The sequence below is a fragment of the Capricornis sumatraensis genome, chromosome 23 (genome assembly GCF_032405125.1).
Source record: "Capricornis sumatraensis isolate serow.1 chromosome 23, serow.2, whole genome shotgun sequence".
In the NCBI taxonomy this organism is placed as follows: Eukaryota; Metazoa; Chordata; class Mammalia; order Artiodactyla; family Bovidae; genus Capricornis; species Capricornis sumatraensis.
Genome location: NC_091091.1, coordinates 13,236,956 through 13,253,478, shown reverse-complemented (window position 1 = coordinate 13,253,478; position 16,523 = coordinate 13,236,956). Strand labels below are relative to the sequence as shown.

Below are 16,523 nucleotides of genomic sequence, written 5' to 3'. Positions count from 1 at the left end.
AGTTTTCATTCCAATCCCAAAGAAAGGCAATGCCAAAGAATGCTCAAACTACTGCACAATTGCACTCATCTCACATGCTAGTAAAGTAATGCTCGAAATTCTCCAAGCCAGGCTTCAGCAATACGTGAACCATGAACTTCCAGATGTTCAAGCTGGTTTTAGAAAAGGCAGAGGAACCAGAGATCAAATTGCCAACATCCACTGGATCATGGACAAAGCAAGAGAGTTCCAGAAAAACATCTATTTCTGCTTTATTGACTATGCCAAAGGCTTTGACTGTGTGGATCACAAGAAACTGTGGAAATTTCTGAAAGAGATGGGCATACCAGAGCACCTCACCTGCCTCTTGAGAAACCTATATGCAGGTCAGGAAGCAACAGTTAGAATTGGACATGGAACAATAGACTGGTTCCAAATAGGAAAAGGAGTACGTCAAGGAGTACGCATACTGTCAGCCCGCTTATGTAACTTATATGCAGAGTACATCATGAGAAATGCTGGGCTGAGGGAAGCACAAGCTGGAATCAAGATTGCCGGGAGAAATATCAATCACCTCAGATATGCAGATGACACCACCCTTATGGCAGAAAGTAAAGAGGAACTAAAAAGCCTCTTGATGAAAGTGAAAGTGGAGAGTGAAAAAGCTGGCTTAAAGTTCAACATTCAGAAAATGAAGATCATGGCATCTGGTCCCATGACTTCATGGGAAGTAGATGGGCAAACAGTGGAAACAGTGTCAGACTTTATTTTCTTGGGTTCCAAAATCACTGCAGATGGTGACTGCAGCCATGAAATTAAAAGACACTTACTCCTTGGAAGGAAAGTCATGACCAACCTACGTTGCATATTCAAAAGCAGAGATATTACTTTGCCAACAAAGGTCTGTCTAGTCAAGGCTATGGTTTTTCCAGTGGTCATGTATGGATGTGAGAGTTGGACTGTGAAGAAAGCTGGGCACCGAAGAATTGATGCGTTTGAACTGTGGTGTTGGAGAAGACTCTTGAGGGTCCCTTGGACTGCAAGGAGATCCAACCAGTCCATTCTGAAGGAGATCAGCCCTGGGATTTCTTTCGAAGGATTGATGCTGAAGCTGAAACTGCAGTACTTTGGCCACCTCATGCAAAGAGTTGACTCACTGGAAAAGACTCTGATACTTGGAGGGATTGGGGGCAGGAGGAGAAGGGGACGACCAAGGATGAGATGGCTGGATGGCATCACTGACTTGATGGACGTGAGTCTGAGTGAACTCCGGGAGTTGGTGATGGACAGGGAGGCCTGGCGTTCTGTGATTCATGGGGTTGCCAAGAGCCGGACACAACTGAGCGACTGAACTGAACTGAACTGAAGACCGGATATAAAATATCTGAAATTGGATAGCATACAGTAGAAGAGATTGATTTGCAAGGTATAATGGTAAGTATGGTATAGTCAGATTTTTGTTTGAATTTCATATATATAAATATATGCATCTGTATCTACATACCTTCATACATGTACATACATGTGTGTGTGTTTTAAATTTGCATAAATAAATATTGGGTTGGCCCAAAAGTTCTTTAATGTTTTTTCGTAAATGTTAAGAAAAAAATTCAAATGAACTTTTTGGCCAACTCAGTATATATATTTGTACTGATGGCAGAAAATGTATTTCTTATTGTAAAAAAATATTTATTTTTAATCATGTCAGAAAGATTTTACAGAACTCTGCTGTGTATTATACATTAAAAAAATCTACAACTTTATTACGACATAAAAACCGTTCTTATCTTATTTTCATTTAGCACAGTTCTGAAAGAACTAATGGCTGAGATACTGGAAATGTGATTCATGATGATTTTGTTAGACCTGAGGGGAAGCATACCATTAAGATGAGATATAAAGTAACAAAAAAGCCCTTCATGCCATAAGTGTAAAGTCTTTGTGACTGAATGAGGGACAATGACTCTAAAAGTACATGGGATAAAGAACAAGAAACATCAGTCCCAAATAAAGTGCCCAGGGTCTCCAGACCTTGAAAGGAAGTCTTTGGGTGGTGGCCTGGGAGTCTGTGTTTCAACAGCTTCTTGGTGATTCTGATAATCTGATAATTCAGGGAACCATTGATGTAGGCTGGAGATTGCCATGAATTTCACTTACGGTAAGGTAGGAAGTCTCACAGAAGAGGTCTTCTAAATGTACGGACCTTTTTAAAGCCTAATATTCAAAAAAACAAAAAACAAAAAACCAGTGTACTTCAGAGTAATTCTACCCAGTTTCCTTACCCCATAAATGATTATTCTATATTAACAAAACTCAGGAGAAGCCATTTAATTAAAGAGCCATTATCTATAATTTCTATACAGTTTGAATGGAAGACAGGCAGCAGAGTTAATTTGCATTCTAATCCCTCTCCATGTATATAATAATTCTCTAATCCTCTTTTTCTCTAAACCCCATTTTAATGGAACCCCTAATGTGAATTGCATACATTTCTCAATTATATAATACTTTGCTGCCTTTGTCTTTAAGATTTACTGTACTTTCACATTTGTATGCATTTAAAAATAAAATTCTGAAGGCTTTATAAGCACCTGCTTTCTAATTAACAGTGAACATAAAATGTTAGTTTGACAAATGTTAGCCACGCATATAAGGGAATATTTAAAATCAATCTAGGCTGCTCCCCCACCAATGGTAAAATTTGTCTTATACAAGATTTTTGGGATCAATTTATAATTTGGACAAACACTTTCCTGAATACCAGAATTACTTTATATAGTAATTATAGGATTTTAAATGCCAGTAAGTTCTGTGTTCTTTGTGTGAACTTATGAATGTAATAAAACACTTTTGAAAAGCTAATCAAACAAAACTGTCTAAGATTTAATTGTCAGACTTTTAAACCAGATTATCTCTGTTGCCAAAATCACTTATGTGACTTAGGAATCATAGAATCCTCTTAAATCTTTTATTTTGTTCTTAGAATTAAAATGACTTAAAAAATTATATAAAGTTAAAGCTTAGGCATAAAAAACAAAGAGAAAAAAATTTTAAACCTCCAAAACTCAGTTAAAATTCTTGCTACTATCTTGGTAGATATTTTTCTAGACATCTCAGTATATACACATGCACACCCACTCATGAAAACAGCTAGTTTTATGTAAACAGGTTAATACAACATATGGTATTCTATTACTTGTCTTTTAGGGCTAGTCATCATTTTCTAACCACTTCTGGTTGGGTTTGTAAATATTTAATAAATAGATATGTACCTCATAATTTTTAATGGTAACATGATATATATACATACACATTTTGTGTGTCTGTATCTATTGATAGATATTTAGATTGCATCTTTTTTCTCCTCTCTTTCTTATATGTTTAGTTAATATCCTTGCACAGTAATCATTTTGCATCTGTACAATTATATTTGTAAGTCAGATTCCCAGAAGTCTTGATTGCTGAGCTAAAAGACAAATGCTGATGTATATTAATTACCACACTGCCCTCCCAACCTTTTATCTCAGTTGAAACTCCCACTGGCAAAAAGATAGTGCACTTGTTTTTTACATTTTCCCAATATTGGGTTTTGTCTTTCTTAAAAATTGACAAATGATTCCAAATTCTAACATTATTTTAAAATTTGTGTATCTTTAATTATTAATGAAGTTATACATATTTCCAAGTGCTTATAGAATATTCTTTTTTGTTTTATTGCTTCACTATTTTTATCAAGATGGTTGTATTTTTCTTACCGACCTGTAAGAGATCTGTGAATATTGATATATTGTTCTTTGGACCGCAAGTTTGTCATTTGACATTTAATTCTGTGCATAGTGATTTTTGAATAAATAAAATGTTTCTTATTTATTTGTATTTTTGTGTAAAATTTTTGTCAAAAGTTTATCAATAGTTTCAAGCTTAAATATCATTTTATAATATCAAGCTTTTGTATCCAAAGGTTAATAATGACCTCTGGCAGGATTTGCAGAAATATCTGTATTTCCTTGCAGCAGTCTTAGGGTTTAATTTTTTTACATGATAATCTTTAATCCAATGGGATTTATTTTTGAATAAGAAGAAAGATAATTCAGATTTATTTTTTACCTCAATTGCTAGCCAGTTGTCAGACTTCATGACTATCTAATCTTATACTCTGATTTAAAATGACTTATTTTCTGATATTAAATTCTCTTATACTTTTGAATATGCTTCTGGGGCTCTATCTTGTTCTATTGATTGATTTATTTCTGAATAGTTATTATTCAGTTTTTATGTCTGTGGATTTATGCTATTTTTTTTATAAATATCCCTTCATTTTTCATTGTTTCTGGATTTTGTCTACTTTTGTATATTTACTTGATGAACTTGAATCATTTGGTCAAGCTAATGAAAGATTTGCTAGGGTTTTCAACTAGACTTGTATGCTATTTTCACATTAATTGAAGGGACGGTGGCACTTTTATAGTACCGGATTTTTTTATCTTTTTTTTTTCTCATGGATTCAGGCATTCTCTTAGGTCTCTCAGTAGCATTTCATGTTTTCTTTAATATGGGCCTTGATTTTTCTGGACATTTTAATTTTTTGATTGTTGTTAATGAAATTATTTTCTTCCATGAAATTTTCTGATTGTTAATCCTTTTTTAGAAAGCTATTGGCTTTTGTTTATTTATTTTATTTCCAGACACTTTGATGAGCACTCATATTTTTTTCCTAATCATCTTTTGGTTGATTTTAGCTTTCAGAAGTCTTCTATGGTACCCAGGAGACGAAAGAAGAAAATGTAATCCCCCTATTGTAGAACATTACTTGAGGTGATTATAGAATAGAGCCTAAAATAGGCAAGTTTATGGAATATAATTTGTATATCCAGGAAGGACTGAGTCCTCATCACTGAAATGTAATATAAGTCAGACTAAATATATTAGAATGAGTAAGTATGCTGTTATTATGAGATTATTTAATATTCTGAGATGTCCTTTGATAATTAATTAACCTCTCAGGATTAATCTTTGTGGATTTGATATTACTTAACGTGAGTAAGAGAGAAGCTAGATTTAATTAAGCCTTAAGGTATAAGTTCCTTTTTAAGTACTGAAAATGTGAAGGATGGAAGGGAAAACTGAACTGACTTCCTCAAGAATTAGAGTTCACCAGGTTGTGAGTTCCAGGCTTGCTAATTTTTTATATGACCCCACAAATACAGTATACTTTCTCATCTTGTCATGAGTAATCCTCCTTCCTCCTTCCAGCACTTAACTGCTCTAACTACCCACCATCCCAACCTCCAGTAAGATGGTCTGACAGTGCCATCTGGTGGCCACCTAAGAACCTATATGAACTAATCTCTCTTTCGACCTGCAGCCTGGGTTGATACAATAATCCTGGAAGCCAGTTCCAGGCTTGGGAAAAAGCATTTTATGCCTGTGGCTACAGTCAAAGGGAGGTGATCAAAGTCCAAGTCCTAGCAAAGGCTGCCTAGGGAAGCTTGGAAAGAGCCCAGGCTCCATCCACAGGAGTTGGTAGAGGGCAAAAACTAGGTCCAAAAAGAGAGGTCTGCAAAAGAGTTTTAGTGGGAAAAACTTGGAGAGAGCCCCTGAACCAAAGCAAAGACAGAGAGAGGTGTTTTTTTTTTTTCAGTGAAACCTCTGCATTCAGCCTTAGGGCACAGATGAGCTTGATTGTAAGCTTCCCGTCCATTCTAACATCTTTCTTCAGGGGTTTCCTTATGTACCTTTTCCCTTTTTTTTTTCTTTAATAATTTTTTTCCCCATAGCTTAAAACTCAGATAATTTCAGACATTTCCACATAAGTTCAAAGCTGCTGCTGCTGCTAAGTCGCTTCAGTCATGTCCGACTCTGTGTGACCCCATAGACGGCAGCCCACCAGGCTCCCCCGTCCCTGGGATTCTCCAGGCAAGAACACTGGAGTGGGTTGCCATTTCCTTCTCCAATGCATGAAACTAAAAAGTGAAAGTGAAGTTGCTCAGTTGTGTCCGACTCGTAGTGACCCCATGGACTGCAGCCCACCAGGCTCCTCCGTCCATGGGATTTTCCAGGCAAGAGTACTGGAGTGGGATGCCAGTGCCTTCTCCAGACTAAAGCTACTTCACACTAACCTTCTCTTGATCTTCCTCCTTTCTCTTTTCCGTCCCTTTTCAGCTCTTACTCTTGAGTTCTCAGGAAAACCCCCTTCCTTCTCATCCTTCATTCTATCTGGGAGCCAAAATATAATCCTGGTTACAGCTGAAAACCCTAGAGATTGTGCTTGTGGGCCAGCTTTATTGTGGACAAAGGAAGGCAGAAGTGAGGATGAAGAACTGGTACCGCTGACACCTGCATGCTTGGGAGGAGGGGTCAGGGGTCACTTTAATATAACCACAAGCTCAGTTGTCCTGTTCACCCCGGCAGGATTTCCCCATGTGCCTGCCTTCAAGGTTTGTGTCTCTTTCATTAGTTTCATATTTCCAGCATTTAAAATGGCACCTGGCTTATAGAAGGAACTCTGTTGATATTTGTTAAAGGAATGAATGAATCTTATCACTGAATAAGCAAATCTGGCTGCTGCTGCTTTTTTTTTTTTCTATAGGTCAATTTTTGCCTTACTGTAAGTATTGCATTGATGCTAATTGTCATTATGAAAGTGACTTTTGTGAGATAATTCAAGCATAACGTGTGAGGGTATTTCTAGCACAAAAATAATTATGTATTAAACTCCAACCCGTCAAGTGACAGACTTTCAGAAAATAACATGTTGGTAAGTTGGTCATTCTCTGTACCTTTCCTTTTGATGTTTCAAGAATATGTCATATATATATATATAAATGAAAAAACCGACAGAATGGCCAGGTTTTACCTATCTTGGCTTCTCAAGTGCTCTTTGAATCCCTTCTCAAATAGAAGCTAAGACCATTAAATATAGAGAAGAAAACAGATTTGGAAAGCTGAAAACTACCAAGCATTTGGCAGAACATCTTGCTGACTATGTTTTCACTGTTTGCTGAGTCTCTCTTGCATTATAAATCCTTGATAACAGACACAGAGAAATATTTATTCTCTGTATAGAACTAAGCACAGAGGATATGTTGGGTTTGTCTAATATTTTTCAGAATTATGCTTTTCCTTGTGATCCTCCTTAGAATTGGAAAGACAAGGCAGGCTGTTTTTATTTTCTAATGATTGCTTCTAGGACATTACTCTTGTGTGAGAATTTTCTGGGGATAAAAAAAAAAAAATGATCACTTGCTACTTTCCATTCCAAAACCCTAGGACTTCCTAAATATCTCACAGATGTCTGTGATCTTAGAGAATTGCTTTCATTTCAGTGCAAAGGGGAAGTGAAAATGAATTCAGAACTGGCCTGAATTCAGACGGCGGAGATCAGTGGGTGAATAATCTCTGAGTGTGGTAGACCTTGGCTAGCCCGTGAGGGTGTATCACAACATCCCACCAGGCTTGACATTTTGTTCCTGACTGATTTCAGGGGCAGCAGTCATGGGGTGAAGGCAGATGTTGAGTCTTTGGTTCCTTGACCACACAGACTGTGAGAGGCTGCAAGGTATGAAAAGAGCATGGCCCAGCATTACAGGCAGAGGGCTCAGGCTGAGTGCTGGCAGTGCCTTTGGCTGGCTATGTGACCTGGAATAAAATGCACAGCCTCTCAGAGCCTTAGTTTACCTTTCTGTGAAATGGGAAGACAGATGCCTGCCTAGAAGGGTCTGTAAGGAAGGGAGCTACTAGGTTCATAGCCTAGTGGTGCTCCCCAGTTGATCAGTGGTGATCATGGCAGTCATGTGTTCTCTTCCCACTTCTCTCCCAGGTACCTTGGTATCACGAGGCCGCTGACTTACCCTGTGAGGCAGAACGGGAAGTGCATGGCCAAGATGATCCTCTCCGTCTGGCTTCTGTCCGCCTCCATCACTTTACCGCCGCTCTTTGGCTGGGCTCAGAACGTCAATGACGGCAAGGTGTGCTTGATCAGCCAGGACTTTGGCTACACGATTTACTCCACCGCAGTGGCATTTTATATCCCCATGTCCGTCATGCTTTTCATGTACTACCAGATTTACAAAGCCGCCAGGAAGAGCGCCGCCAAGCACAAGTTCCCTGGCTTCCCCCGGCCAGAGGAGCCCGACAGCGTCATCTCCCTCCATGGCATGGTGAAGCTCCAGAAGGAGGTAGAGGAGTGTGCAAACCTTTCGAGACTCCTCAAACACGAAAGGAAAAACATCTCCATCTTTAAGAGGGAGCAGAAAGCAGCCACCACCCTGGGCATCATCGTCGGGGCCTTCACCGTGTGCTGGCTGCCGTTTTTCCTGCTCTCGACCGCCAGGCCCTTCATCTGCGGCATCGCCTGCAGCTGCATCCCGCTGTGGGTGGAGAGGACATGTCTGTGGCTGGGCTATGCAAACTCTCTCATCAACCCCTTTATATATGCCTTCTTCAACCGGGACCTGAGGACCACCTACCGCAGCCTGCTCCAGTGCCAGTACCGGAACATCAACCGGAAACTCTCGGCCGCAGGCATGCACGAGGCCCTGAAGCTCGCCGAGAGGCCGGAGAGGCCTGAGCTCGTGCCGTAAGGTCCTTTATCACTGTTTCCTTCTATTCCCCCAACCCTTTCATGGACCTCCTTTCTGAAGCACATGGCAGAAAGCTTCCAGAACCAGTAGCAAGCTTATTTTCTCCCAAGTGTATCAGATCTGAGTCCAGAATACTGTACTCTAGTGTTCCACCCTATAGAGTTCCAAAAGCCAAAGATAGGTATTCAGTTGGATTGGAAGAAGAGAGTGATTTGCTGATGAATCGCAGCTGATGCCATGGCTGACAAGGAAGGTGATGTGTTTTCTCCTTTCTCTGAAAATAACATTCACCTTAGGTTCTTATAGCTCTAATTCTTGTAACATTATCATTTTAGTTGCTATTACTCTTACATCTAGTAAAGAGAAAAGAAGTCGTCTGAGGCAGGAGGGAGTGGTTAGTGTGGGGAAATGCCAGGGTGGAGCAAAGCCTTGATAGGTACAGAGTTTTCAGAAAGTGCTACCCAGCTTTAGGAGTTGGGAACTGATAAGAGAGTTGTTGAGTTTGTCTAGGAAGCAGTTAGTGACTTTTCAAGAAGCAATTATAATAGGACGTTGGAGTCTGGAAAAGGACCTCAAAGAGCCTATGGTGATAAGGAAATATAACACACATGTGGATTAATTTGGTATTGTGAAGGAGACAACATAGCAAAGTCATCAGGTCCAATGAAAATTTTGTTTTAAATTTGAGGTAGAGGAGACATTTTCATACTTGAAAAGTGAGGGGAAATAAGCTAGATTGAGGAAATAGAAGGTGCTGGTTAGAGAAGAGATCAGTGTTGAATGTGAGACAAGAGGTGTCCCTCTTCACTGAACCTTGTTCTTTGGAATTGGCCGGAGAACCCTGGACCACTGTAGCTGAGAAGGACCTTCCCAGCCATCGTGTCCAGTCCCTTCCTTTGACAGAAGACATAACTGGGTCATGGCGAGTGAGCTTTCATGCAGTGATTAGTGGTACCTCGGGGTCTAGATCCCACATCATGTGAATCTTACCTCCAGATGCTGTCCATATACTAGACTGCTTTTATGTGTAATCAAGGTGGCCAAGGAGACTTCTGTGCTCTCAGCTATCTCGGGGGAATAGGGTCCCAAAGTGCCCTCATGGGTTATGATAGACTCCAGAGCTCCCAACTAGGATACACACCAAATGACTCTGAAAACCTCAAGGAACTCAGCTTGTTCTCTAACTCATCACCAGGATGAAGGAGGCAGAAACATCTCCCTAATATGGATAAGGGAAACCAGAGATCATCATTTCCTGTCCTAGGAACTCAAAGTTTTAAGACTACAGATATGCTAATTCTTGAGCTGTGAAATAGCTTCACAGGTATTTATTTTTACTTCTATTCTCTACCGTGTTTTGTACATAAGAACTTGTTCATAATAAAAAATTAGGTTTTTTTTTTTTTTGAAAGAATACAAGGACTTTCCTGATGGTCCAGTGGTTAAGACTCTGAACTTCTGTTGGCGGGGACACAAGTTTGATTCCTGGTTGGGGAAATTCCCCATGTTGCATCAAAAAATAAATAAAATTTCATTATAAAAGAATACAGTCTTGGTGTCAGAATATATGCAATGAGCGACCTTTATTGCCAAGGATCTTTCCAGGTTTATAAGATTCTTACTGAATCAAGCACTAGTGTTTATCCACCAGGTCCAGGTTCTAAATTCCTTCAGGGAAAGAGCCATGTCTTAGCCAAATTTCTGTTTGTAGAATCTAGTACAGTGCCTGACACTTAATAGATAATCCAAGTAATAATTTCTAGCAATTGTTGAATACCTACCAGATGCTATCATGGTGTTTATCATTCTACCTGTAAACTAGTTGCTTCTGGCACCCCCAGTTTTCAGAAGAATAACAGGATTGGGACATAAAGTAACGGCCTAAGATTACATAGTCCCGAGTGGCAGATATGGTATGAATCAGCCCAATGCATGTGCTCTTAACTATTGTGTAACACTACCTGTCAGATGACTTCAGTCTATAGTAGCAATGAGCTTGTGGATGTTTTGAGCTGGGGATTTTAACCATTAGTTCACTAAGATGTTTAGAAAAACCCGTTAATAGGAGTAAGTTAAGTTTACTAGACTTACTGCGGTTTGAGAGGACACCTCCTTGACAGAGTCTTGGTCATTTCTCTGATGAGGAAATAAACAAATGTTGTTGATAGAGTTTGGGAGCTTGGGCTGGGTAGTGCTAGGGCAGAGAAGTGAGGACTGGGCAGAGTTTATGATGTGATAACTTTGCATTGGTGGGTATAGCTGAGTGAGGACCTTGAAACCACTTTTCATGAGCAAACTGTCAGTCTTGAGGAGTAAGCTAGTTCAGTTGGTGTGCAGTCTTATCTTTTAGAAGCAACTATTTCCTGTAACAAGTACTGGGTTCTTTTGCCTGGCTCCAGAATTGTTCAGCACAGGAGCAGGAAAGTGTGTTGGTTTCAGTTCCCAGGAGTAACATGCTGAAAGAGGTGTTTGAAGAAAGTCTCTCTGGCAGCAGTGAGAAGGACAGATAATATAAAAAGACTGATGGCAGGGGGTCCAGTTAAGCAGCCAGTGCAGAAACTAGGAAAGAACCACTGAGGTGCTGAACTAGAAAACACCACTGTGTTAGTTTTCCTTATACACAGTCAAAGAACTTGGGGATAATTTTATTGATTACTTTAGCTAATAATTCACACATAATTAAAAAAATGTTAATTTTTCAAACATCGTACAAATAGGTTTTCCAGTTTAAAATAATAGTTACCCACATTTATTGATGATTCACTCTCAGATATTCTTCTAAGCACTCTATGTGAATTATGTGATTTAAATTCTTAAAACCTTATGGGAGGTTGGTTTCCTTTATCTTCATTCTGTTGGGGAGGTCAAATAATTTTTCAGAGTCTTACATGGGGAGCTGAATTTGAGCTCCAGACATCTGTGTTCAAATGCATTTTTAACTTCCATACTGCTATGACTTTTATAGAAGTATTTTAGCTAACATAACATCAAAAGATATTTGCCTCTGCATCTTTAGCTAGTGTGGAGTCTTAGGTATTAGTTTTCCTGTTAATCTAAGATAAGGATCAGCCAACTTTCACTGTGAAGGGCCAGATGGTAAATATTTTAAGTTTTTCTGGCCATACGGTCTCCACTGAAAATACTTATTTCTGTCGTTGTAGTGAGCAACAAGTCCTAGACACAAATGACCAAATGAATATGGTGGTATACAAATAAAACTTTATTTGAAAAAACAGGTGGCAATCTGGATTTGGCCTACAAGTCATAGTTTGCTCTTCCCTGGTCTCAGAAAATGCTTGTGTCCTCATTACATCTCTTTCTGTTTAAATGTTTAATTATTGATTTTTATTTAGAATTATGGAATGTTAAAATCATTTGGGATGATGGATCTAAGTATTCATTAACTCTAGGAGATTTCTAATTAGTTGCAATAGGTGCTATTGAAAAAATTCTATGGCAGGCGGTTTTCTTTTCAGTTCCAATGTGGGATGACTCATTTTTAAATTCTTGTTTATAACTGTGTCAAGCATGAAGGAGGATACAGAAAACATACGGTGTCTTTCTTGCCATAGTGCATGTATTTCTATTGCACAGACTATATGTAAACACACACGCAAGCTCATTTACTCTTTTTGTATTGAGAGCACAAGGAAATTGGAGACAGGAAAAGCTATAAGATTCAAAGGAAAGGAAAATAGCTCAGTGATATCCTTACCTCTGACCAGGGAATACTTCCTAAAGGATATGGGCTCAAATATGACTATCAGGGTCAAAGCATTTACGACTACGGGAGACTAGAGATGCATTCCTCATGAAGGGGACATTTCCTATAGAGGTGTCGATGTGAGACTTTATGCAAGGGACAGGCTGACTGAAGCATTGTTGTAGGGGAGATTTAGAGATCATAATGGAAAGATCAAATAAATTAAATCATTAAATTCCATTCCAGTCTCAGAAATTTTAGGGATTTTTTGTGTAGGAAAATGGTTCTTAACCAGGGTTAATTTGCCCTCCAGGGACATTTGACAATGTCTGAAGATGTTTCTGGTTGTCTCAGATAGGGAAGGGGAAGACCTCCTAGCATCTGGTGGGTAGAGGCTGAGGATGCTGCTAAACATCCTGTCTTACTCAGGCAGCCCCCACAGCAAATAGTTACCCGGCCCAAAATGTCCATAATGCTAAGGTTCAAAAATCCTCCTGTGGGCAGAAGGAAGCCATTGACCAAATCTCTGCAAGTACGGAAAACGAAGTCACCAAAACCATGAGACTGATTTGGTGGTATCATGTGGAATGAATTAGAAGGTAGAGGTTGGATTTAAGGCATCTCTTCATTGGCTTGTTTTCTCCAGAAATATTTGAGAGCCTGTTGTGTACAAGGCATGGCACCAGGCATGGCAGTGATAGAAGGACAAATAAGTGGCAGCCCTTGCCTCTGGAAGCTCACAGATCCAGTGGGCTGGGGTGGCTGTAGACGTGGAGGGAGTGGTGGCGGGTAAATGACTAGCAACCAGAACCCCCGCTGTGGTCCATGCTCTGCACAGCTGCATTCAAGTAAACACCAGCTGGATAACCCAAGTCAATCCTAACTCTGCTCGAGTCTCTGGAGTAATGATCTGGCATCCAGTCCATAGCTCACAGCAAACCTTACAAGCCTTTGTTCCCCCTCCCTGTCTTTCTAGCACACACGTTTCTTGGCCAACCTAGAGACTCTGGGCTGCTCCTTCCAATCTCTCCAGGCCTCTTTCCATCCCGCCTCCTCTGGCTGCTTAGATTCTAGTCTCTTTTACTTTTGCCCCAACTCCATCTTCTTGGCTTTATTTTTGCCTCCTATATAATAGTTTTCCTCCTTTCCTGTATAAACAGTCTACTAGCTTGTGTATTGCTACTTCCAAATATTTCCCCATTTTTTTGACCTGCATAATGAGAGGTTCAGGAGTCTGGCAGGCACTCGGGAGTCTTCCTTGGCTAGGGAGTGAATAGAGGGAAAAGGCTATAAATACTTCACTGGTAATTATAATGTACTACCCTAAATTATAGTCTTTGTCACCTTTTCACAAGTATTCAAATACGGATAATATAAAACCAAATGTGATAATGTGATAGAAGCAGGGACTTTTTAAAAAATTTGATGACTTTATTTATGGATTTGCTTTGAATTGCCAAAAAGCTAAATGGCTTCTAAGTGTCACATTTGGATGACTTTTGTTCTTCAACACCATTACTGTGAACAATATTGAACAGCAATTTCTAAAATACTTCCGTGTAAAAAAATGTCATGATATTGTTTTCAAGAAGCTCTGCCTTCCCTTCTCCCTTCTTCCCAGCAAAGAGACTCTTACAGTCCCTGCCCATTGCAGTTGTAGCGGAGGCCTCTTGAGTTCTTGTCCTGAATGCTGCTCCATGGTGAGTACTGAAGCTTAGGAATTCAGAGTGAATCTGCCTTGTCTTTATGGGCAAAGGATCACTTACGAGTGATTAAAAAAAAAAAGGATGAAATGGGCCCTGTTGAAAATTGTGAAGATACATCACGGCTCTTGAAACCCTGGATGTCTGTGGTAGGATGTTGTCTTAAAGACAAAGCCAAACAAAAAGTTGGTTGTTTCATTAATTTTCTTTCCCCTGAGTAGTATTTTCCTCATCATTGACTAGCTGAAATTCAGCTCTTTATTTTTATTAAATCATCAATTAGTACTAATAATAACTTGCTCACTTCCTGCTTTGTATTTGCCTACATTTTAACTTTGTAGCGTCTCTTTAAAGTAAGAAAGGGAGGCAATTGACCTCACTTGCTTCTTTCTAATATTTTTGTTTGTTTTCTTAGTAGACAGTTAAATACACACAGCACAAGATAAAATCAAGCAGTATAAACATGTCTACAAGAAAAATAATCCTCAGGGGGATGTCTTAGGAGGAAAATATCCATGATGAAGGAAATATCATCATGAAGGAGATGATCTTTGGGGTGGGTCTTGAATAAAGAATAGGATTAAGGGATGGCAGAGGTGGAGGCGGGTTGGGGGCTACTCCAAGAAGAGGGGACAGTATGGACAGAGGGACTTAGAAGTGGACAGAGACACAATAAGACCCTTGGCTGTGTCTTCAGTAGGACCTGGAAGCTGGGTAGATTGGGGTCAACTTGGAGGGCATGTGGGCAAAATGGGTGGGGAGAGAAATGAAGGTTTTTGAGCTGGAGTGAGAAAAGATCTACTGGATAAATAGGAGTTCACAGTAGGAGAAGGGAGACAGGTAGGAGGCCAACATAAAAGTGATGAGGCCTGCCCGAGGAAGGCGGGCATCCAGACTAGGAAAGAGACCCAGGATGTCTGGACATCTGGAAACTAACAGGTACGTTGTGAGGAAAGGGGAGCTTCAGAGATGGTGCTGGAGCCTGAGGGATTCAGTAAAGCTCATGAGCCGCTGTGAGCCTCCGAGGAACTGCAGTCTCCTCTGTGGGGAGGAGAGGCAGAGGCCCCGGGACAAGAGCAAGTGTAGAGCCCCGGGGGAGGGGGGCACAGCCTCTTCTCAGTGCCTTTTCCTAGCTACCCAGCCGCCTGGATCCGTGGGTCAGAGCCAGAGCATGGTGCTTCCCCTCCGGCACCGTGGTGGGGGTGAGGAACAAATTGAGAGTTGGTGTCTTATGGAGAAACTGATCCTGTCACCAGGGAGACTCCTCAAGTCTTGACAGCCACGTGGGGAGGCACTTTCAACGGGATGGGGAGGCAGAGGCCCCAAACCCTCTTAGACCCAGCTCTCAAGCACAGAGATGTAGTTTGGTAAGTTGAGACGTCCTGTGAAGGTACTGAGTTAGAGGCGTTTAGAGGGATTTGCCTCTGCACTAAGGAGAAAAGGACTTTTCTTCAGCTGTTGGCCAAGACTTCTCCTGACTCATGCCATTTCTGTGAATCTGGGAGGAAGGAAGCCAGGAAGGAGGGGCTTCCGAGTCTCTGCACAGATGGTTTACTGTAATGCACCCTTCTAAGTTTGAAGAGGAGGACACTTCCCATTGTAGATATCATTATTCTTTTCAGGCACAGCAAGTGCAGTAGTATTTTGAAAGGATTATTGAGAATAGAGCCATTTGGGGCTATATTATAAAAGTGAACTTCTAAATGGGTTATCTGGAGCTGATTTGCAAATATATTAAGGCCTCTGCAACGTGTAGATGTTACGAAATATACGACAAGAGTCAGAGCAATTTTTCTTCCCCCTTAGATGCTCATATCCCCTTAGAAACCACAAATAATTCAAATTATCAAATGCTGTAAGAATTAAATCCACCCACCACAAAACAACTCACAATTACAGTTCTGCTAAATCATTTTCTTGCATCCTCTTTCTCTCTCTCTCTCTCTCTCTCTCTGTAGACAAAACTCTGACTACTGTAGAAAAAAAAGTCATGATTCATGATCAAAAGCAGAATAATGGAGATGAAATAAACAAGGCAAGACAGAGGTGGAAACAGAATGCAATCATTTGCCGAGACTTCGGAATGGAATGCGGCGTCTGTCCTTTCTTGGGATGGCTAAGACATGACCAGCAGAGTATGTCCACTGTTGAGAGTATGTCGTGAGAGGGATGGTGACCTCTCCTTGTTTTCTGTGGATCCGTGCTACTGTATGCACGTGAAAGTGGCCTGATCGGCTCAGCTGTAAGTGCACACACAGAACTGAGTTCCAGAGAGGACACAGTTTCTGGTGCTTTGCTTCTGTTCAAGTCTGTGCAAGTGAAGGAGTTCCCGTGCACACTTCCCAAGCTTTCGAGTCTAGGCCTTGTGGTGAAGATTCAGGAGTCACTCATGAGACAGATGTATTTTGCTGTGGGACAGAGGGTGTTTTCCTCAGCCCACTGCGGTAAGCCTAGTGATGAATACATTGCATGTCCACATTAGAAAACAGAACCCAGTCATCAGCTACTACAAATGATCTCCCAGAGCAGTGTCCGTTCAAAGCTTCTGTCAAACAG

At 40.4% G+C, this 16,523-nt stretch overlaps 1 protein-coding gene across 1 annotated transcript in view; it reads left to right on the top strand.

Annotated features, from left to right (window-relative positions):
- HTR7 (5-hydroxytryptamine receptor 7) overlaps window positions 1-15,968 on the top strand; it is a 98,961-nt gene extending 82,993 nt beyond the window's left edge. Inside the window, exons 2-3 of the mRNA XM_068961731.1 lie at window positions 7,799-8,557; window positions 15,926-15,968. Of these exons, the coding sequence (XP_068817832.1) occupies window positions 7,799-8,557; window positions 15,926-15,968 (802 nt within the window). The remainder of the gene's footprint in view (window positions 1-7,798; window positions 8,558-15,925) is intronic.
- The last annotated feature ends 555 nt before the right edge of the window (window positions 15,969-16,523 follow it).